Below are 24,163 nucleotides of genomic sequence, written 5' to 3' on the forward strand. Positions count from 1 at the left end.
TCGCATCTCTGCATGTCTGGCAGACATATCAGTGTGGATGACGGATCACCACCTCAAGCTGAACCTCGGCAAGACGGAGCTGCTCTTCCTCCCGGGGAAGGACTGCCCGTTCCATGATCTCGCCATCACGGTTGACAACTCCCTTGTGTCCTCCTCCCAGAGTGCTTAGAGCCTCGGCGTGACCCTGGACAACACCCTGTCGTTCTCCACTAACATCAAGGCGGTGACCCGATCATGTAGGTTCATGCTCTACAACATTCGCAGAGTACGACCCTGCCTCACACAGGAAGCGGCGCAGGTCCTAATCCAGGCACTTGTCATCTCCCGTCTGGATTACTGCAACTCGTTGTTGGCTGGGCTCCCTGCCTGTGCCATTAAACCCCTACAACTCATCCAGAACGCCGCAGCCCGTCTGGTGTTCAACCTTCCCAAGTTCTCTCACGTCACCCCGCTCCTCCGCTCTCTCCACTGGCTTCCAGTCGAAGCTCGCATCCGCTACAAGACCATGGTGCTTGCCTACGGAGCTGTGAGGGGAACGGCACCTCCGTACCTTCAGGCTCTGATCAGGCCCTACACCCAAACAAGGGCACTGCGTTCATCCACCTCTGGCCTGCTCGCCTCACTACCTCTGAGGAAGCACAGTTCCCGCTCAGCCCAGTCAAAACTGTTCGCTGCTCTGGCACCCCAATGGTGGAACAAGCTCCCTCACGACGCCAGGACAGCGGAGTCAATCACCACCTTCCGGAGACACCTGAAACCCCACCTCTTTAAGGAATACCTGGGATAGGATAAAGTAATCCTTCTAACCCCCCCTTAAAAGATTTAGATGCACTATTGTAAAGTGGTTGTTCCACTGGATATTATAAGGTGAATGCACCAATTTGTAAGTCGCTCTGGATAAGAGCGTCTGCTAAATGACTTAAATGTAAATGTTTGGGTAGTGGCTGGTTACAGTACTGTGAGACTCAGGCTCGTGCCCGCGTCGACCGAAAGCTTTCTTTTCCTTTGTCTGTTTACCTAAAAGGATATTCCCGGTCGGAATATTATCGCTTTTTTATGAGAAAAATTGCATAAAAATGGATTTTAAACAGCGGTTGACATGCTTCGAAATACGGTAATGGAATATTTAGATTTTTTTTGTCACGAATTGCGCCATGCGCACGACCCTTATTTACCATTTGGGATAGTTTCTGGAACGCACGAACAAAACGCCGCTATTCGGATATAACGATGGATTATTTTGGACCAAACCAACATTTGTTATTGAAGTAGAAGTCCTGGGAGTGCATTCTGACGAAGACAACAAAGGTAAGAACATTTTTTTTATAGTAAATCTGATTTTGGTGAAGGCTAAACTTGCCGGGTGTCTAAATAGCTAGCCCGTGATGGCAGGGCTATGTACTTAGAATATTGCAAAATGTGCTTTCACCAAAAAGCTATTATAAAAAAAAATCTGACATATCGAGTGCATAGAGGAGTTCTGTATCTATAATTCTTAAAATAATTGTTATGCTTTTTGTGAACGTTTATCGTGAGTAATTTAGTAAATTGTTAGTCAATTCCCCGGAAGTTTGCGGGGGGTATGCTAGTTCTGAACGTCACATGCTAATGTAAAAAGCTGTTTTTTGATATAAATATTAACTTGATTGAACAAAACATGCAAGTATTGTATAACATAATGTCCTAGGGTTGTCATCTGATGAAGATCATCAAAGGTTAGTGCTGCATTTAGCTGTCTTCTGGGTTTTTGTGACATTATATGCTAGCTTGAAAAATGGGTGTCTGATTATTTCTGGCTTGGTACTCTGCTGACATAATCTAATGTTTTGCTTTCGTTGTAAAGCCTTTTTGAAATCGGACAGTGTGGTTAGATTAACGAGAGTCTTGTCTTTAAATAGCTGTAAAATAGTCATATGTTTGAGAAATTGAAGTAATAGGATTTTTAAAGGTATTTGAAAATCGCGCCACTGGATTACACTGGCTGTTACGTAGGTGGGACGAATTCGTCCCGCCTAGCCCAGAGAGGTTAACACTTTTTTGGTTACTACATGATTCCATATGTGTTATTTCATAGTTTTGATGTCTTCACTATTATTCTACAATGTAGAAAATAGTACAAATAAAGAAAAACCCTTAAATGAGTAGGTGTTCTAAAACTTTTGACCGGTAGTGTATATATTTTATATACATATAAGAAATATGGGGATTGGAAATGATGCGTAATAATTTGGAAATTATGCAGACAATTACATTTATGGAATCCACAATCTGTCTGTATTATTAAAGCTGATCTCTTCCCCCACTCCTCCCCCAAAAAGGCTCGAGGTAGAGAGGTGTTTCTATATACTCCTAAAGCTTGGGCTGAAGGGAGACTGAGGACACTGCAAAATGACTAATCAAAACCTAAAACTGACCCCTTCCCTTAACCTTAACCAAACCCATAGAGATGGAATCCGCAGTAGGGGGAAACAGCGCCACTCGCTGCTAGAAACATGAGCATTTCACTGCACATGCTTTAACATCTGCAAATCTGTGTACGCGACCAATTCACTTTGATTTCAATTTGATGTTTGAACTTAGCCATGACAGATTCTCAAACAAGGTGCAATGGTAAGTTTGATCAGATTTCTGTAGAGGTGTAGGCAGAATATGTTTCAGTGACTTTCAAACTAAAAATGCATGCCGCCTATAGCGAGTGCCAAACACTGACCGCGCATTCTGCAAGATATATTGTTTGAATAGACAATCAAAAAGTAAATGCTTCAGCCAACACCTCTAATCAAAAGACAAATTGTTGTTCAATATTTTGTTTATCAGTACATCATTGTGTTTATATCTCCTGCCTTGGTGTAGGCTCTGAGATTAAATAGGCTATGATGTCGCCCTCTTACCACACAGCAATACTGTAGCCTACCCATAATGTCAAATATTTTAAATAGGCTACCAGTCTATTTACTTTCGAGCACGCTTGGCTATTGAATGAACGATGGATAAATGGTAGCCTAATATGGGAATAAACCAGTTATGTCAGAAAAGGAGAGACATGTCCTGCAATATGACTATGATTTAGGCCTATATAATAAAAGTAAAATAAATATATTAGGCTACGCATTCCTATGCGATCTTCTTAACATCTAATGCATCTGTTTTATCATTAGGCAGACGTTTGAATTGTTTTATTATTCTCGTGCATCAAACACCATCTCCCCCATAAAGAACAATATTTGCTTGCAATACAATTGATCAACCACTAGAAGTTGGTCTGAGCTGTACACTTTCCCACAAGTTCAAAATGGATAAATACTAACCTTTGTGGGAAATCTGGTGCACACAAGGGTTATAGTTTTTTTGTGCACACACACACCTGATAAATGAGACTTCCTAGAAGGCCTTGGTGACCCATTCATTCACATCTCTTCTCTTTCACAACAACATGGATAGAACGGAAGCCCAAAATAGCCCTGGGGATGAGGACGAGGTGAGGACTGGGGGATGGGGTACTGTGACATAGACACTTACCTATCTCAAAGCTCCCGTCGATGACGCCTGTTAGGTAACTGGGGATGTCAAAGCGCCTCTCCAGCTGGGTTATTGTGCTCTTCATGTAGCTGCCAGACAAGGCCTTGGCAAAGTAGGCAAACGACAGAGCCACAAGGAACATCTGAAGAGCATGAGGGGAGGAAGAAAGGAGAAAGGAAGGCGACAGAAAGTGAGAGATAGAAGAAAGGGGATGGGGAAAGAGATATTGGTTATTAATAATTAATACATATCGGATTGTGCTTGTATCCAGATTTTCATCGTCAGAGAGAGGAAGAGTTACCCCTGTGTTGCCCTAATGTACACCACAGCTCTACTTTTCATTGGCTCATTAGCCTATTTTAGCTCCTGCTATCACATTTACTGTTTAATATTCAACTAGGCCTACATCATAGAAGCACAGAGGAGAGGAGGATAGAAGAGGGAAAGGAAAAGGGGGGATGGAGGATGAGAGGGAAGGCAGAGTGTATCTGTAACTACAGGGTATTGAGGAAGACCAGGACAAAGAGAGGATTAAGAGTCTACGTCAGACTTAAGATGGCTCCTTATGTGAGAGACCGATGACTCAACCCTAGCAACTGATGAAGAAAGGATTGGTTTTGACTAGGAGAGAGAACTTATACATTATGGATTGGCCTTCAGTCTTAGCACCTTTTTTTTTATATCTAGAACCTAAAAGGGATCTTCGGATGTCCCCATAAGATAACCTTTAAAGAGCCCTTGTTGGTTCAAGGTAGAATCCTTTTGGTTCCAAGTAAAACCCAAAATGCTTCTACCTGGAACCCGAAAGGCTTTCACCTGGAACCTAAAAGTGTTATCCTATGGGGATAGCTGAAGAACCCAGTGTGGGTCCCAGTCTGTTTCTGATGTCCTTATGGAACTGTCGTGCCAAACATGTTTCGCAATTAATAACACGGTGTTGGCAAGATACCACAAACAGATTGGGAACTAAGATAGAAAAGATGAGCTTCAGCATCCATTGCATCAGTCTTCCCATTCTGGGCCACACACGAATAGCAACACCTCCCATCTCTCATAATGACTAGGTTTGGACCAACATGTAAAGTGTTGGTCCATTGTTTTATGAACTGAAATAAAATACATTTTCCATATGCACAAAAAGCACATTTTACTCAAATTGTGTACACAAATGTGTTTATATCCTTGTTCGTGAGAAATTCTCCTTTGCCAAAATAATGCATCCACCTGACAGGTACGCATATCAAGAAGCTGATTAAACATCATGATCATTACACAGGTGCACCTTGCGCTGGGGACAATAAAAGGCCACTCTAAAATGTGCAGTTTTGTCACACAATGCCAGAGATATCTCAAGTTGAGGGAGAGTGCAATTGGCATGCTGACCGCAGGAATGTCCACCAGAGCAGAGCTCTGTTGCCAGAGAATTTAATGTTAATTTCTCTACCATAAGCCGCCTCCAACGTTGTTTTAGAGCATTTGGCAGTACATCCAACTGGCATCACAACCGCAGACTATTTGTATGCCGTTGTGTGGGGGAGCGGTTTTGGTGGCGGTGTAGTTATGGTATGGGCAGGAATCGGTTACGGACAACGAACAAAATTGCATTTTATCGATGGAAATTTGAATGCACAAAAATACCATGAGGGGATCCTGAGGCCCATTATGAGTCCCATTTTTTTTAAGGTATCTGTGACCAACACATGCATATCTGTATTCACATTTGTGTGAAATCCATAGATTAGGATCTAATGAATTGATTTAAATTGACTGATTTCCTCATATGAACTGTAACTCAGTAACATCTTTGAAATTGTTGCATGTTGCATTTATATTTTTGCACCACAATACTCTTCTAGTACACATTGAAATGAGCATGTCTTTGGCATTGTAATAACTGAAAACCCAAACATTATACGTTCCTGTGGCACTGTGAAAGAAAAGGAAAGAAAGAAGAAAAGAAAGAAGAAAAGAAAAAGAAGGAAAAGAAGGAAAAGAAGGAAAAGAAAAGAAGAAAAGGAAAAGGAAAAGAAGGAAAAGGAAAGGAAAAGAAGGAAAGAAAGAAAGAAAGGAAAGAAAAAGAAGAGGCTGTGTCCGAATACTCGTACTCTAAATAGAAGGCATTTTGAGTACACATTAGACATGTGACATGTAAAAAATGTATAGAATTGCAAGAAAATGAGCTTTAAAAACTGAAAAATATCTGCATCCCATGAAAGAAATTGTAGAATTGCAGGAAATACGTTTTAAACCGGAAAAATGTTCTCTCCGCCAACAAGAGGGGTCAAAACTGTTCGCTGCTCTGGCACCCCAATGGTGGAACAAGCTCCCTCACGACGCCAGGACAGCGGAGTCAATCACCACCTTCCGGAGACACCTGAAACCCCACCTCTTTAAGGAATACCTGGGATAGGATAAAGTAATCCTTCTAACCCCCCCCAAAAAAAAAAGATATAGATGTACTATTATAAAGTGGTTGTTCCACTGGATATCATAAGGTGAATGCACCAATTTGTAAGTCGCTCTGGTTAAGAGCGTCTGTTAAATGACGTAAATGTAAATGAACGGTTTGTGTCATGAACAGTGTTTGTGCCAATTGAAATGGGTGTGGCATGCGCATGCGGGATGTTCCCCAATGCTGGAAGGGGGGCCTGAGTGAAAAACTTTGGGAACCACTGCATTAAATGATATATTCTTAGTATGGGTGTCTAGTACGTTGATATTTGTTGCTTACTGTATACAGTTTTACTAAACAGTACATTCTAAATAGTATGATTAGTACACAGTATGTAGTTTTAGTAAGTGGTAAGAAAGACAGATTTTGGTCACGACGAGACAGACAGACAGAGACAGACAGAGAGAGAGAGAAACAGACAGAGAGAGAGAGAAACAGACAGACAGAGAGAGAAACAGACAGACAGAGAGAGAAACAGACAGACAGAGAGAGAAACAGACAGACAGAGAGAGAAAGACAGAGAGAGAAAGACAGACAGAGAGAGAAAGACAGAGAGAGAGAGAGAAACAGACAGAGAGAGAAACAGACAGAGAGAGAAACAGACAGAGAGAGAAACAGACAGAGAAAACAGACAGAGAGAGAGAGAAGAAACAGACAGAGAGAGAGAGAGAGAACAGACAGAGAGAGAGAGAAACAGACAGAGAGAGAGAGAAACAGACAGAGAGAGAGAAACAGACAGAGAGAGAGAGAAACAGACAGAGAGAGAGAGAAACAGACAGAGAGAGAGAGAAACAGACAGAGAGAGAGAGAAACAGACAGAGAGACAGAGACAGAGCGAAAGCAAGAAAGAGAGAGAGACAGACAGAGTGAGAGTTGAAGAGGAGACCATTTGTGGATTAAATGGCTGGTTAAGCAAGTGTTTAATGGAGTCCCTCAACAGTGATGTACTCTGCATGCTCTGCATACAGGCTACAGCACACACCATCAATTCATCCAGCCATACAGTTTTACTAAACAGTACATTCTAAATAGTATGATTAGTACACAGTATGTAGTTTTAGTAAGTGGTAAGAAAGACAGATTTTGGTCACGACGAGACAGACAGACAGAGACAGACAGAGAGAGAGAGAGAAACAGACAGAGAGAGAGAGAAACAGACAGAGAGAGAGAGAAACAGACAGAGAGAGAGAGAAACAGACAGAGAGAGAGAGAAACAGACAGACAGAGAGAGAAACAGACAGACAGAGAGAGAAACAGACAGACAGAGAGAGAAACAGACAGACAGAGAGAGAAACAGACAGACAGAGAGAGAAAGACAGAGAGAGAGAAACAGACAGAGAAACAGACAGAGAAACAGACAGAGAAACAGACAGAGAGAGAGAGAAAGCAAGAAAGAGAGAGAGACAGACAGAGTGAGAGTTGAAGAGGAGACCATTTGTGGATTAAATGGCTGGTTAAGCAAGTGTTTAATGGAGTCCCTCAACAGTGATGTACTCTGCATGCTCTGCATACAGGCTACAGCACACACCATCAATTCATCCAGCCAGTCAAAACTATAAAACAAACAAAACATAGCAATCCGTTATGGTATCATTATTGTTAATTTGAGGCATTAAGAAATTAACTCTTGAATGATAACACCCCAGAGAGTTTCTGTTAGTGTGTATGGTCTACACTGGCAGCCAGCCAAAAATCCCTAGGAAGCACAAGCTCAATTACTGAGATAAACATTAATTCAGGCTTGCAACCACAACTGGAAGACAAGTGATAATTCAGGGTCTAATTCATGGTCGGATGGGACTTTATCTCTCCCAAGTTCATTGTAATTCAAAATGGTCAGGGCTAATGAACCTTCAAGACTGTTCGCTTCAATAACGTATGCCTCATTAACAACCTCCCCCTCTTTCTAACCATACTACATACTATTTAAAACATACTGTTTAGTACAAACGTATGCAGTAAGCAACAAATATCAACATACTTCTCATCCATACTGAGAAGGCGTCATCAAATGCGAAATCGCGCTTGTTCCTCGCCATTCGTAAATTTTTGTGGAGCACATCCCATATTCTGATTATCAGCTGTTGTCGAACACACGTGGGTGTGAAAAGACGATTTTCTTCCTCAATAGTGTGCAGCGAATTCTACTCGATGAAAACCTGAAATAAGTATGCCATCCTGGCATTTAAAGTATACTCGATTTTCTAAATGTCACAAACGCAAAACAAATATTTTTTTTGCATACTCAAACGGCCTACTATTTAGGAAGCAAGTACGGGTATCCGGACATGGCCATTATCTCCTTCTGTCTGGGTCTCTCTGTGTCTCTCTCTCCCTATCTCCCACCCTCCTCTCTCCATTTTCAGACAGTCAAATCCAGAGCAGCATAGACTGTTGGGCCCAGGTAGGAGAGAGGAAAGGCAGGAATAAGGGAAGATAGGAGGAAGGAGAGATATCTTCCCTAATTCCTTCCTTTCCTCTCTCCTGCCTGGGCCCAACAGTCAATTAGCTCGCTAATTCCCTCAGGGTAGACAAAAGACACTTGAAGAAACCAACCTTTTTGTTGTTCTAAAGCCAATCACGGCTTCAATTCTGTAATCTCTCTCACTCTCTCAGAGTTTGAAAATGGGTCAGAAAACCTTGGTCTTGGTTCTCCCTGTGCCTTGTAGCCCTGATTGAGGGAACCAATAATCAATCAAAATGTATAGAGCCCTTTTTACATCAGCCAATGTCACAAAGTGCTAATCCAGAAACCCAGCCTAATACCCCAAACAGCAAGCAATGCAGATGTAGAAGCATGGTGGCTAGGAAAAACTCCCTAGAAAGGCAGGAACCTAGGATGAAACCTAGAGAGGAACCAGGCTCTGAGGGGTGACCAGTCCTCTTCAGGCTGTGCCGGGTGGAGATTATAACAGTAGATGGCCAAGATGTTCAAACGTTCATAGATTACTTGAGATCCACTTCACGCATGTAACCTATACTTTCCTGCAAATAATTTAGTGTGGGCGAGCAGTTTGCTGATGTCAACATTGTGAACAGCGTTCCCCATGATGGCGGTAGGGTTGTGGTATGGGCAGGCATAAGCTACAGACAACGAACACAATTACATTTTAGCGATTGCAATTTCAATGCATAGAGATACCGTGCCAACATCCTGAGGCCCATTGTCGTGCCATTCATCTGCCGACATCACCTCATGTTTCAGCATGATAATACACAGACCCATGTCGCAAGGATCTATACACAATTCCTGGAAGCTGAAAATGTCCTAGTTCTTCGATGGCCTGAATACTCACCAGACATGTCACCCATTGAGCATGTTTGGGATGCTCTGGATCAACGTGTACGACAGCGCGTTCCAGTTCCCACCAATATCTAGCAACTTCGCACAGCCAATGAAGAGGAGTAGGAAAACATTCCACAGGCCACAACCAACAGCCTGAGCAACTCTATGTGAAGGAGATGTGTCGCACTTCATGAGGCAAATGGTGGTCACACCAGATACTGACTGGTTTTCTGATCCCCGCCCCTACCTTTTTTTTAAAGGTTTATGACCATCCGATGCATATCTTTATTCCCAGTTATGTGAAAGCCATAGATTAAGGCCTAATTTATTTCAGTTGTCTGACTGTATGAACTGTAACTCAGTAAAATCTTTGAAATTGTTGCATGTTGCGTTTATATTTTTGTTCAGTATACATGTTCATAGACGAGAATAACTATTCTGATAAAGGAAAATGTTTTTTTTTTACAAAATAGAGGCATACAAAGACAAAATAAATGTGGTACAGTGTGGAAATAATAACATGACTGAAGGAAATGCATGCACTACTCATGAAACATTTTTTGAACTTGCACATGACCAGAGCCCTCTGGAGCCTTAATTTCCCAGAATTTCCCACTACGGCTTTAAGATTTCCTCTGCTGGTAACTATCGGAGGCTATTAGGATACAGAGAGCAGCAAGAGTAATCTCAGGTGCCTAAGGGTTTAGCGAAGATGTGCTAGGCTAACCGCTAACAGCTAACAAATCCTTCGGCTCTTCTATGATGACATGGCATTTCTAATGTTTAGTTATTCAGAGACAGACACAGCAGCCTGGTAGGTAGAACACTTTGCATAAGCTTGTCTAGTGGGAATACATAATTACACTGTCTCCTAGAATCAATATCATGTATCAACAGAGCAAAGTAGGATGACATGTAGGCCAAGAAAATCTCTTACACTAATAGAAAACCAATAACTCATTGATCTGCATTTAATTGAAAGGAAAACACTGTCTGAGCCCAGCTCTGAATTTATGTCATCACATCTATGGTCCACATGTGTGTCAACATGTTTAAGTCAAATCTCACTGCCAGCACTGTCATAACTAGCATAGTCACAATTAATCAGCTTGAGTTAGTCATACAGTTTCAATGCAAGGCCATACAATAGATCCTTTCTTTACACCCCAACAAAGGGTCTATAGAGTGTTCGCAGTCACAATTAACCCATGATCAACCCAAAATGGCTTTTCTGCATGGTCATATTATGGCTATCTAGGTTACACATGAATTAGCCATATCTATGACTAAAAAGATAATACTTTTACAATCTGAGCTCTATTGTAGCTCTTTTTTAGAGCTTTGATTTCTAAAATGTCTTCTAGTCATAGATATGGCTACAGGTGAATATTCAAACATAAGTTGATCTTAGCCATATTAGCCCCATAGCCTCATCTCATTGTGAATACGACAGAGAAAAGGTAGCACTTTATCTTTATATCTGTTCACCGGACGTGCTACCTGTCCCAGACCTGCTGTTTTCAACTCTCTAGAGACAGCAGGAGCGGTAGAGATACTCAATGATCGGCTATGAAAAGCCAACTGACAATTACTCCTGAGGTGCTGACCTGTTGCACCCTCGACATCCACTGTGATTATTATTATTATTATTTTGACCCTGCTGGTCACCTATGAAAATTTGAACATCTTGGCCATGTTCTGTTATAATCTCCACCCGGCACAGCCAGAAGAGGACTGGCCACCCCTCATAGCCTGGTTCCTCTCTAGGTTTCTTCCTAGGTTCTGGCCTTTCTAGGGAGTTTTTCCTAGCCACCGTGCTGCTACACCTACATTGCTTGCTGTTTGGGGTTTTAGGCTGGGTTTCTGTACAGCACTTTGAGATATCAGCTGATGTAAGAAGTGCTTTATAAATAAATTTGATTTGATCTTAAAGAACAGAAATGACCAGGAAGCCCATTTACTAAGAAATAACATGGCAAAATGGTAATAAACTAATCATCTATTAATTACTTAGGCTATTTGTTTCTTTGGGATTTCATTAAATCAAGCACCACTAGGCACCATTTGTGTACCAGAAAGTACCCATTCGAGTTACCACATACTTTCCTGTTAAATAGTCTACCAATACCAGTGGAAACAGTACGACGATGTGCTAATGAGTAGAATATTGCGATATGTATTTATCATGGCATTACAGTTCAAACAAACACCATAGAACCCTGAGTCACACCGGCAGGCTAACTAACAATCCTGAGAAACTGACCTTTTTCAACTTTGAACATACTTTAACAAACAAACAGTCTTATTTTAAGAGGCTTAGACACCATTGTCTCATGTAGCTTTAATCCTGAAGAATAACAAGCTGCTACTCTCTGATGTGGACGCAAATCCTTTGTGTCAGGGGGAAGGATGTTTTAAGGCGATTAAAGACCCACTCCTTGATTAAAAAAGCAGCTATAAAGCTGAGGGATGGGGCTTCAAAATAGGTTGAAGACTCAGTGTTAATTTTGTCAACTAAAATAGTGACTAAAATATTCATCAAACTCCTATTTTACAGTGGCAGTTGACGAGACTATATCTGACTAAATAGAGCCAGAAAAACAAGAAGTAAACTAAAATTATTTTTCATTTCAGTTTACTAAAACGAGATGAGAAAAAATGATCTATGTGACTAACATCTGACTACTAAGTGTGGACTGGACAATACTTTTTGAAGAGATTGAGAGCTTTTCAATAATAATCATGATTAATATTAGCAACACAGATGTGCAGTTCAGTTAACCTCACTAGGGTAGGGGACAGCATTCAGAATTTTGGATGAAAAGCGTGCCCAAAATAAACTGCCTGCTACTCAGGCCCAGAAGCTAGGATATGCATATAATTGGTAGATTTGGATAGAAAACACTCTAAAGTTTCCAAAACTGTTAAAATAATGTCTGTGAGTATAACAAAACTGATATGGCAGGCGGAAACCTGAGGAAAATCCATCCAGGAAGTGCTTTTATTTTGAAATGGCTGTTTTTCCATTGAAAACCTATCCACTATACAAAGCCTTTACTCTGTAAAATGAGGGAGAAACACCACTTTCAATGAGAGGACAGTGGACATTTCCAGACATGAGTCCTGCGTGTGACCGGGAGCGTGTCTTTCTTGTTTTTCCTTTTCTATTGTCGAAGCTATTGTCTGGTTGAAATATGATCAATTATTTATGACAAAAACAACCTGAGGATTGATTATTAACATCGTTTGACATGTTTCTACGAACTTTTATGGTACTTTTTTGATTTTTCGTCTGTCTGTTGTGACCTGGCTTTGTTCCAATGGATTACTGAACAAAACACACCAACAAAATTGAGGTTTTTGAATATAAAGAGGGACTTTATCGAACAAAACAAACATTTATTGGGTAACTGGGAGTCTTGTGAGTGTAATCATATGAAGATCAAAGGTAAGTGATTCATTTTATCGCTATTTCTGACTTTTGTTACTCCTCTACTTGGCTGGTTACTGTTTGTAATGATTTGTCTGCTGGGCGCTGTTCTCAGATAATCGCATGGTTTGCTTTCGCCGTAAAGTCTTTTTGAAATCTGACACCGTGGTTGGATTAACAAGAAGTTAATCTTTAAACCGATGTATAACGCTTGTATGTTTCATGAATTTTTATAATGAGTATTGCTGTTTTTGAATTTGGCGCTCTGCAATTTCACTGGATGTTGGCCAGGTGGGACGGTATATCCCCTAGAGAGGTTAAGCAGTGGGAAGGATGTGTCACACCCGGCAAACACAGCCGGTGAGCTGTTGGGGAGAAAGCGATGCGTGTGGGCAGAAAAGCAGACAGGCTCCGCTCCGGCTCCATTTATACATAATGCGCAGGTGACTCTCTTGCTTCACTTGAGCTAACCAGTCACCACCAGCCTTCTATTTAGCTACCCTTTGCCTTGTTAAGAAACACACGCTGCTTTACGAAATAAAAAACAATAGCAGCGATGAGTTTAATAGTAAAACAACAGTCTAGCTATGTTTTTCTCTCCCTTGAGTAGGCTATAGAAAAGTAGGCTCTTTGAATCCGCAGTCTTTCACACTGCATTTCATATACAGGTTCTGTAGCCAACGTAGCCAAGTCAACCTCTTTTCCTGAGAGAAAAGGCTTGATTCTAGACCTTAGGCTACGCTTCAAAAGGACATGACCCATAATACCACCGCTACGTTTTTTGGGCCACTACACTATATCTGACTGGGTAAATAACTTTTTATTTTGAGTTAATGTGGACCCAGTAGCTCAGACTTTAACACTTGGACCAGGACTCGAGCACTGGGACTCGGACTTCAGCCATAGGGACTTGTGACCTGGACTCGATCCGTAGCTTATGCCTACCCATACCATAACCCCACACCGCCACCATGGGGCATGTTGACATCAGAAAACCGCTCGCCCACACAACGCCATATACGTGGTCTGTGGTTGTGAGGTCGGTTGGACATACTGCTAAATTCTCTAAAATGTCATTGGAGGCGGCTTATGGTAGAGAAATGAACATTCAATTCTCTGGCAAAAGCTCTGGTGGACATTCCTGAAGTCACCATGATAATTGCACGCTCACTTAAAACTTGAGACATCTGTTGCATTCTGTTGTGACAAAACTGCACATTTTAGAGTGGCCTTTTATTGTCCCCAGCACTAATATGAGTCTAATATGTTAGTATTTGTTGCCTACTGCATACATTCTTACTAAACAGTATGTTCTAAATTGTATGTAGTATGATAAGTACACAGTTTAAGTAAGTAATAGGCAAGACAGATTTCGTACACGGCTATGGACTGTCAGCCTTTGCATCCACTGTGTCTATGAATTTGAGGGTGGCTACAAAATTTCCCCAAGCCCATTCCCTCAGCTTGCCTATTAAAATGGCAGTTTATGATTTATTTCTATATATTTTTTTTAACTAGGCTAGTCAGTTAAGAATAAATTCTTATTTACAATGACGGCCTACCCCGGCCAAACCCGGACGACGCTGGGCCAATTGTGTGCCGTCCTATGGGACTCCCAATCACGGCCGGATGTGATTCAACCTGGATTTGAACCAGGGCATATGTTTAGTATTAGTGGATTGAATACATCTCTTTGCCCGAGTGGCGCAGTGGATATATCAAAAGGAATTTAAAAGGGAGAAAGAGGTCCAGAAAGACCCATGTGACTTGTCCTGTAAGGATGTACGCTGAGAGTCGTGAAGCAAGTTCAGGGAGTGAATACATTTCATTAATAAATGAACAAAACAAGAAACACAAACAGCGCACCGACATGAAACAGGAACAATGACGACTGGGGAAGAAACCAAAGGGGGTGACATATAAAGGGCAGGTAATCAAGGAGGTGATGGAGTCCAGGTGAGTGTCATTATGCGTGTAACGCTGGTGACATGTGTGCGCCATAACGAGCAACCTGCTGACCTAGCGGCCAGAGTGTCAGACTCCCGCCGAAGTCGGCCCCTCTCCTTGTTCGGGCGGCGTTCGGCGGTCGACGTGACCGGCTTACTAGTTGCCACCGATCGATGTTTCACTGTTCGTTTGGTTTTGTCTTTATTGTGTACACCTGTTTTTCATTTCGCTAATCATGTTCATTATTTAACCTCTGAATTTCCTGTTTGTCTTGTCGGTGATTGTTTGTCTGTTTTGTGTAGTTGGAGGTGTTTCTCCAAACTATGTATCTTTCTATGAGAAGATTTATTGATATTTTTAGTAAACACGTTTGTTTACCTTTATCCCTGTGTCCTGCGCCTGACTCCTCCACTTTGCTAAGAAAACCATTACACAGAGAGGGAGCACACATGACAGTTCCTAATGTGCTCTGTTGAGAGAGCAACGTCATTCACTTTTCATGTTTCACTATGGCAACAACTTTCGTTGGCAGGTATTGGATTGACTGACATACTTTCCAGAGTGCTTCAGGAGAAAACAACAGGAAACACAGAGGTGGAGGAGTATATCTCATGATTAACACCATGGCGTGACTGTGGTAACGTACAGGAATTCCCAATCTGGAATACCTCATCAAATTCTGACCACATTAGCTCCCAAAATAATTTGGGGGTTATATTCATTGCCTTGTATATTCCCCCTCAAGCCTACACAGCGACGACTCTCAAGGAACTACACTGAACTTCGTGCAAACTGGAAACTGCATATCCTGAGACATCACATGCTTGGCCATTGTTACTCTCCCTTCTGGGATGGCTACAAGGCCTTTTTCCCCAACCCTGCCTACTGCAAGGGGAATGGAAACACTTCAGGAAGTGAAGCTGAGCAAAGAGATGTATTCAATCCACTAATACTAAACATGTGCTTGTATCATAGAAACATCTGTTTTTATTATTTTGATCTTGAACAACGTTTATTAGAGGTATGAGTAGCGCCATCTTGAATTGGTATAGTAACGACTGACACCCATGCGTCATTGGTAGTGAGAAAATTGGGAGTTTTGGTGTGGAGACTGAAAGTGAATGCTGCTACTGGGTGGCGCCTCACCTCTACTGGACCTGAACGATTTCTCACAACTTTGACAGCTCTATATTAAGGTAATATTAAGGTAAGAAAATGTATACAATTCGTTTTTATGTTGGTAATTATACTATGTACATTTGAGTTTTTTCATATTGATAAAATGAGTCTGTGAAATTAAATTTTGATAACAAGCCGAGTAGACAAATCAGCCAAAACGAGACAAGGTGGCTACTTGATTTAGCTAATCTTGTCTTTGGATGTAAATGTTTTCGTATTGATATCTGTACAAAATAAAATACTCATATTGACAATTTGAAGAGCATTTGTCATTAGCTAAAATGAACTAGCTAACGTTAGTGATTAGATATAAAAATAGCTAGCTAGCCAGGCAAGAGGGGGCTGCTGCATGATTGCTATTTTACCAGTAAAATGTATGATTCCCATATAGCTAGCTACAACAATAATTATTAGCTAGCTAGCTATGTTTTGTTTAATCTGTGATTCCTAAAAAGAGTATGCCTGCTGGCTGTTGATTGCAGCCTGAAGCCTAACCCTGATAACTTGTACAATTGCCTTCCATTCATGATTCCTTTTTATGTGCTGAAGGGTAATCGTTACTTGGGGAGGACGAAGAGGATGAGATTACCACCACATGATGCTGATGCCTCTCAGCCAAGCTTTTTGACTGGAATTTAACTGTCAATGATTATTATGATTTATTATTAGGCAGGGGTGAAAGTAAATGTAATTTATTCCCGGCATGGGACCTCCTATTTGTGCATGCGCTTCTTTTTATATTTTTATGGACCTCAAAGAATTACATCCCCATTAATTTAATTGGATTTCTATGGGCCTAATAGTCAAGATTTGTTATTTAACTTTTACAATGTATTAGGCTACCCATTAATGTGGCATAAACACAACCAGTCACGATGTTTTCATCTAATTTTCAAACAATTATTCAAAAGGCTCATGTAGGCTACCTGTGCACAGTACTCAGCGAAAATGGTTCTTAAGCCTCATTTAGATTATTTTTCTGCTTATAAATTTCCGACATTTGGTAAGCTATTTGTTAGTCAACTTGTCTATAATTAGATACATGTTGCTTCTCTTCTGTCATTACTTGATTCTTGTCTAGAATACTATATAAAGCCTTGTTCACCAGAATGATGTCATAAATCGATAGAATGTTAATGATGCATTGATCAATCTAGTTGACATTGGTAAAGTTCTCTTTCATTTTTACTTCTCTCACAGAGCAAGGACATTTAGGGTCCAGGGGGACCAAATTACATCACTTTGACCAGTTTTAAGAAAATGAAAAGCTGTGAAAAAGATCCATCATGTTTCTGATATTATTTCAGTTCGTCTTGGATGCTTACTGTTAGCTTTTATGACGCTGAAAGAAATTCCACGTTTAGGCTACACAACAGGTCTCTAAGCGCACATTCGCATTCTCAAGATGCTGAAAGAAAGAAATCATATACAGTATCTCCACTCCTGTTCCCGAGACAAAATTAACATTCTATCATTTTACTGTGAGGAACACTAAATTCTGCAGGAGTGAATATTATAATAGGCTTACAGTTAGTGTCCAGACTTCAGTTACTATTCCAACTATTAGGCAAATCATTCTGGCATCTATACAGTGCCATTGGATAAGTGCAAAGAGACATCACTTACAAAACACCAAAAAGTGTTATGAATGACATACAGTGATTGTCATTCTTTAGGCCTAAATAAGTCTTGTAACCTGAATTGATGCGTACACTGCTGTCAGCGCACATCTCTGGGCCACTCATCTCTGCCTTGGCAAAAACTGTTCATTATCATCAAACCACACCGCATTTTGGAGCGCATTCCACATGTTTTCAAGTCTATCTGCAAATGTTTCATGCAACTGCCATGCAGTGATGATAAAAAGGGGAATAGATTACAAGACAACTGTAGGCTGTTTTAATTATTGTGATAGGCTCATGTTCTACCGGTACAGTGTACCCCCACTATTTATTTTGATGATACTCCGTACTGGACCATTCCAGCTAACTTTCACCCCTGCCTATATATAAATTAGGTATATCCTTTTGTAAATACTCTCATCTCTCTCTCTCACCTCTCTAGGACACGGTGGTGGACTGTCAGCTCTCAGACCTTTGTGAGGTGGACGACACTATAGACATGTCACCTGTGCTCCACCGTGACAAGGATAGAGATTGGACAACATGCTACTGAGGCTGTAAACAGGGCTGAGGGACAAATCACACGCTAACAGGACATATGCATAGACATACATACCGTACACAACTAGGTACTAGTAAAAGGGTCTCCTAGTCTTCACCCAGTAGCTTAGATTGTCACTGGTCATTTCCCCGTTCTTGCATGCTTTTCATTCTGACTCTGAGTATTAGTCTATAGGCCAAGAGGAATGTATGTAAGAAGAAATTAAAGTTGTAAAATACCATTATTATTATTATTATTATAGTATATTCTTTATTGTTACATGTTTTAATTACAGTTCAATTTTGTTTTCAGGTTTGAATAAGACAATGTACCCCCTTATCCTTATTCTTTAAAGTTATTGTTTTATTAATATTATATTACTTGTGTATGTCTTCATCAAATGTAAGACTAAATGCCATTTTATAATATGTTTTAATGCATATACAGTGCATTCGGAAAGTATTCAGACCCCTTGACTTTTTCCACATTTTGTTATGTTACAGCCTTACTCTAAAATTGATTAAAATGTTTTTTTTCTCCCCTCAATCTACACACAATACCCTATAATGGAATACAAAAACTGTTTTTTTGAAAATGTTGCATATGTATTAAAAATAAAAACAGAAATATTACATTTACATATTACTATTCAGACCCTTTGGCAGTGATTACAGCCTCGAGTCTTATTGGGTATGACGCTACAAGCTTGGCACACCTGTCTTTGGGGAGTTTCACACATTCTTCTCTGCAGATCCTCTCAAGCTCTGTCAGATTGGATGGGGAGCATTAATGCACAGCTATTTTCGGGTCTCTCCAGAGATGTTCGATCTGGGCTCTGGCTGGGCCACTCAAGGACATTCAGAGACTTGTCCAGAAGCCACTCCTGCATTGTCTTGGCTGTGTGCTTAGGGTCGTTGTCCTGTTGGAAGGTGAACCTTCACCCCAGTCTGAGGTCCTGAACGCTCTGGAGCAGGTTTTCATCAAGGATCTCTCTGTACTTGGCTCCGTTCATCTTTCACTCGATCCTGACTGGTCTCCCAGTCCCTACCGCTGAAAAACATCCCCACAGAATGATGCTGCAAGCACCATGCTTCACCGTAGGGACGGTGCCAGGTTTCCTCCAGACGTGACGCCTGGCATTCAAGCCAAATAGTTCAATCTTGGTTTCATCAGACCAGAGAATCTTGTTTCTCATGGTCTGATAGTCTTTAGGTGGCTTTTGGCAAACTCCCATGCGGGATGTCATGTGGTTTCTTTACAGAGGAGTGGATTACGTCTGGCCGCTCTACAATAAAGGCCTGATTGGTGGAGTGCTGCAGAGATGGTGGTCCTTCTGCAAGGTTCTCCCATCTCCACAGAGGAACTCTAGAGCTCTGTCAGAGTGACCATTGGGTACTTGGTCACCTCCCTGACCAAGGCCCTTCTCCCCCGATTGCTCAGTTTAGCCGGGAAGCCAGCGCTAGGAAGAGTCTTGGTGGTTCCAAACTTCTTCCATTTAAGAATGCTGGAGGTCACTGTGTTCTTGGGGACCTTCAATACTGCAGACATTTTTTGATACCCAGATCTGTGACTCAACACACTCCTGTCTCGGAGTTCTACGGACAATTCCTTCGACCTCATGGCTTGATTTTTTTCTCTGACATGCACTGTCAAGTCTGGGACCTTATAAAGACAGGTGAGTGCCTTTTCAAATCATGTCCAATCAATTGAATTTACCACAGGTGGACTCCAATCAAATTGTAGAAACATCAAGGATGATCAATGGAAACAGGATGCACCCAAGCAAAATCTTTGGTCTAATAGCGAAGCGTCTGAATACTTACAGTACCAGTCAAAAGTTTGGACACACCGACTTATTCAAGGGTTTTCATTTATTTTTGATATTGCCTACATTGTAGAACAATAGTGAAGACATCAAAACTATGAAATAATACATATGGAATCATGTAGTAAGAAAACAAGTGTTAAATCAAAATATATTTTATATTTGAAATTCTTCAAAGTAGCCACCATTTGCCTTGATCACAGCTTTGCACACTCTTGACATTCTCTCAACCAGCTTCACATGGAATGCTTTTCCAACAGTCTTGAAGGATTTCCCACATATGCTGAGCACTTGTTGGCTGCTTTCCCTTCACTCTGCGGTCCAACTCATCCCAAAACATCTCAGTTGGGTTATTTGGGCTGCAATTTCTGAGGCTGGTGACTCTAATGAACTTATCCTCTGCAGCAGAGGTAACTCTGGATCTTCCTTTCCTGTGGAGGTCCTCAAGAGAGCCAATTTCAACATAGCGCTTGATGGTTTCTGTGACTGCACTTGAAGAAACTTTCAAAGTTCTTGAAATTTTCCAGATTGACTGACTTTCATGTCTTAAAGTAATGATAGACTGTCATTTCTCTTTGCTTATTTGAGCTCTTTCTTGCCATAATATGGACTTGGTCTTTTACCAAATAGGGCTGTCTTCTGTATACCACCCCTACCTTGTCACAACGCAACTGATTGGCTCAAACGCATTAAGAAGGAAAGAAATTAACAAGGCACACCTGTTAATTGAAATGCATTCCAGGATACTGGCTCATGAAGCTGGTTGAGAGAATGGCAAGAGTTTGCAATGCTGTCATCAAGGCAAAGGGTGGCTACTTGGAAGAAATGTTGATTTGCTTAACAATTTTGGGTTACTACATTATTCCATATGTGTTATTTCATAGTTTTGATGTCTTCACTTTTATTCTACAATGTAGAAAATAGTAAAAATAAAGAAAATCCCTGGAATGAGTAGATATGTCCAAACATTTTGATGAGTACTGTTTATAAATAAGGTATTTTTCACTTTGTCATTATGGGGTATGGTGTGTAGATTGCTGAGAGAAAAAAATATTTAATCAATTTTTGAATAAGGCTGTAACGTAACAAAATGTGGAAAAAGTCAAGGGGTTTGAATACTTTCCGAAGGCACTGTATATGGGTTTAGAAAATGTGCTTGTTTAAAACTTATGGCTTGGGGGCAGTATTTCGACATCTGGATGAGAAGCGTGCCCAAAGTAAACTGCCTGCTACTCAGGCCCAGAAGCTAGGATATGCGTATAATTATTATTAGCATGTGTTCGTCTGCATGTTTTGACCGCCTTTGAGCCAGTGGAGTACTGAACAAAATGCGCCAACAAAACAGTTTTTGGGATATAAAGAGGGACTTTATCGAACAAAACGAACATTTATTGTGTAGCTGGGACTCTTGTGACTGCAACCATATTCATATCTTCAAAGGTAAGTGATTCATTTTATCGCTATTTCTGACTTTTGTAATTCCTTTACTTGGTTGTAAAATGTTTGTATGCTTTTGTAAGCGGGGGCGCTGTCCTCAGATAATCGCATGGTATGCTTTCGCCGTAAAGCCTTTTTGAAATCTGACAAAGCGGCTGGATTAACAAGAAGTTAATCTTTAAGCCGATGTATAACACTTGTATTTTTTTATGAATGTTTATTATGACTATTTCTGTATTTTGAATTTGGCGCTCTGCAATTTCACAGGATGTTGTCGAGGTGGGTCGCTAGCGGAACACCTGCGCCAGAAAGGTTAACAAACACAAAAAAGCAAACATTTTCTACAGGAAATATTTTCTAAGGGGTCAGGAACATTTCATGTCGATTGAATGTTAACCTGTTAGGGCTAGGGGGCAGTATTTACACGGCCGGATAAAAAATGTACCCGATTTAATCTGGTTATTACTACTGCCCAGAAACTAGAATATGCATATAATTATTGGCTTTGGATAGAAAACACCCTAAAGTTTCTAAAACTGTTTGAATGGTGTCTGTGAGTATAACAGAACTCATATGGCAGGCAAAAACCTGAGAAGATTCTGTACAGGAAGTACCTTCTCTGACCATTCCTTGGGCTTCTTGGCTCTGTTTATTGAAAATTTAGGATCTTTGCTGTAACGTGACACTTCCTACGGCTCCCATAGGCTCTCAGAACCCGGGAAAAAGCTGAATGATGTAATTCCAGCCGCTGGCTGAAAAACTTTAGCGCCTTTGGTTAAGTGGTCTAGCAGAGGACAATGAGCTGAGGTGCGTGCACGGGGCGACACCATGTTTTTAGTTTCTCTCTCTTTGTACTAAAACACAGATTCCCGGTCGGAATATTATCGCTTTTTTTACGAGGAAAATGGCATAAAAATTGATTTTAAACAGCGGTTGACATGCTTCGAAGTACGGTAATGGAATATTTAGAATTTTTTTGTCACGAAACGCGTCGTGCGCGTAACCCTTATTTACCCTTTCGGATAGTGTCTTGAACGCACGAACAAAACGCCGCTATTTGGATATAACTATGGATTATTTGGGACCAAACCAACATTTGTTATTGAAGTAGAAGTCCTGGGAGTGCATTCTGACGAAGAACAGCAAAGGTAATAACATTTTTCTTATAGTAAATCTGACTTTGGTGAGGGCTAAACTTGGTGGGTGTCTAAATAGCTAGCCCTGTGATGCCGGGCTATCTACTCAGAATATTGCAAAATGTGCTTTCACCGAAGCGCTATTTTAAAATCGGACACCGATTGCACAAAGGAGTTCTGTATCTATAATTCTTAAAATAATTGTTGTTTTTTGTGAACGTTTATCGTGAGTAATTTAGTAAATTCACCGGAAGTTGGCGGGGGTATGCTATTTCAGAACGTCACATGCTAATGTAAAAAGCTGGTTTTTGATATAAATATGAACTTGATTGAACAAAACATGCATGTATTGTATAACATAATGTCCTAGGATTGTCATCTGATGAAGATCATCAAAGGTTAGTGCTGCATTTAGCTGTGGTTTGGGTTTATGTGACATTATATGCTAGCTTGAAAAATGGGTGTCTGATTATTTCTGGCTGGGTACTCTGCTGACATAATCTAATGTTTTTCTTTCGTTGTAAAGCCTTTTTGAAATCGGACAGTGTGGTTAGATTAACGAGAGTCTTGTCTTTAAAATGGTGTAAAATAGTCATATGTTTGAGAAATTGAAGTAATAGCATTTCTAAGGTAGTTGAATAACGCGCCACGGGATTCCACTGGCTGTTACGTAGGTGGGACGAGCCCTAGAGAAGTTAAACAGATTCGGGATTGGTGTCCCGTCCACGGGATGGTTGAGCTAACATAGGCTAATGTGATTAGCATGATGTTGTAAGTAACAAGAACATTTCTCAGGACATAGACATATCTGATATTGGCAGAAAGCTTAAAACTCTTGTTAATCGAACTGCACAATTTACTGTAGCTATTACAGTGAATACCATTCTTGTTTGAGGAGAGTGCAGTTTTGAACATGAAAAAGTTATTAATAAATTAGGCACATTTGGGCAGTCTTAATACAACATTTTGAACAGAAATGCAATGGTTCATTGGATCAGTCTAAAACTTTGCACATACAGTGCTGCCATCTAGTGGCCAAAATCTAAATTGCAGCTGGGCTGGAATAATACATTATGGCCGTTCTCTTGCATTTTAAAGATGGTACAAAAAAAATACAAAATCACGGTTGGTTTGTTCTTTGTATTATCCTTTACCAGATCTATTGTGTTATATTCTCCTACATTCCTTTCACATTTCCACTAACTTCAATGTGTTTCCTTTCAAATGGTACCAAAAATATGCATATCCTGTGCTTCAGGGCCTGAGTTACAGGCAGTTAGATTTGGATATGTCATTTTAGGCGAAAATTGAAAAAAAGGGGCAGATCGCAAGGTAAACCCTTTGAAGAAGTGAATGGATAGAGCTCCGTTTCTATTTTCAACAGTAAACATTTTCAAAGGGGTCAGGAACATTGAATGTCGATTGAATGTTAAAGGAAAACCTTTGAAGAAGTGAATTGACAGAGCCCCGTTTCTTTCAACAGGAGAGGCCAGAGCAAGGTGCATCCACTCTACCACATTACATGATTAGCCACAACCATGAGCAGACAGACCTGTCTCTCAATGGTGTTAAGAATTAACAAAAATTCAGGAGAGCGGACCAGACTTGAATGCATCATTTAATTAGTTGCCTTTAATTTAGGGACCAGCTGACAACATCCGGTGAAATTGGAGGGCGCGCAATTCAAATAAATAATCATTCATGAACATACAAAGTATCTTATGTCATTTATAAGCTAAAAATTATTGTTAATCTAACTGCGTTGTCCGATTTACAATAGGCTTTATGG

General features: G+C 40.6%; 1 protein-coding gene across 1 annotated transcript in view; it reads right to left on the reverse strand.

Moving 5' to 3' along the window:
- Positions 1-24,163, reverse strand: part of slco1c1 (solute carrier organic anion transporter family, member 1C1) — an 82,764-nt gene that overhangs the window by 31,068 nt on the left and 27,533 nt on the right. The window contains exon 3 of the mRNA XM_014153011.2: positions 3,520-3,661. Coding sequence (XP_014008486.1) covers positions 3,520-3,661 — 142 coding nt within the window. The remainder of the gene's footprint in view (positions 1-3,519; positions 3,662-24,163) is intronic.

Source organism: Salmo salar, chromosome ssa17, assembly GCF_905237065.1.
Source record: "Salmo salar chromosome ssa17, Ssal_v3.1, whole genome shotgun sequence".
NCBI classification, from domain to species: domain Eukaryota; kingdom Metazoa; phylum Chordata; class Actinopteri; order Salmoniformes; family Salmonidae; genus Salmo; species Salmo salar.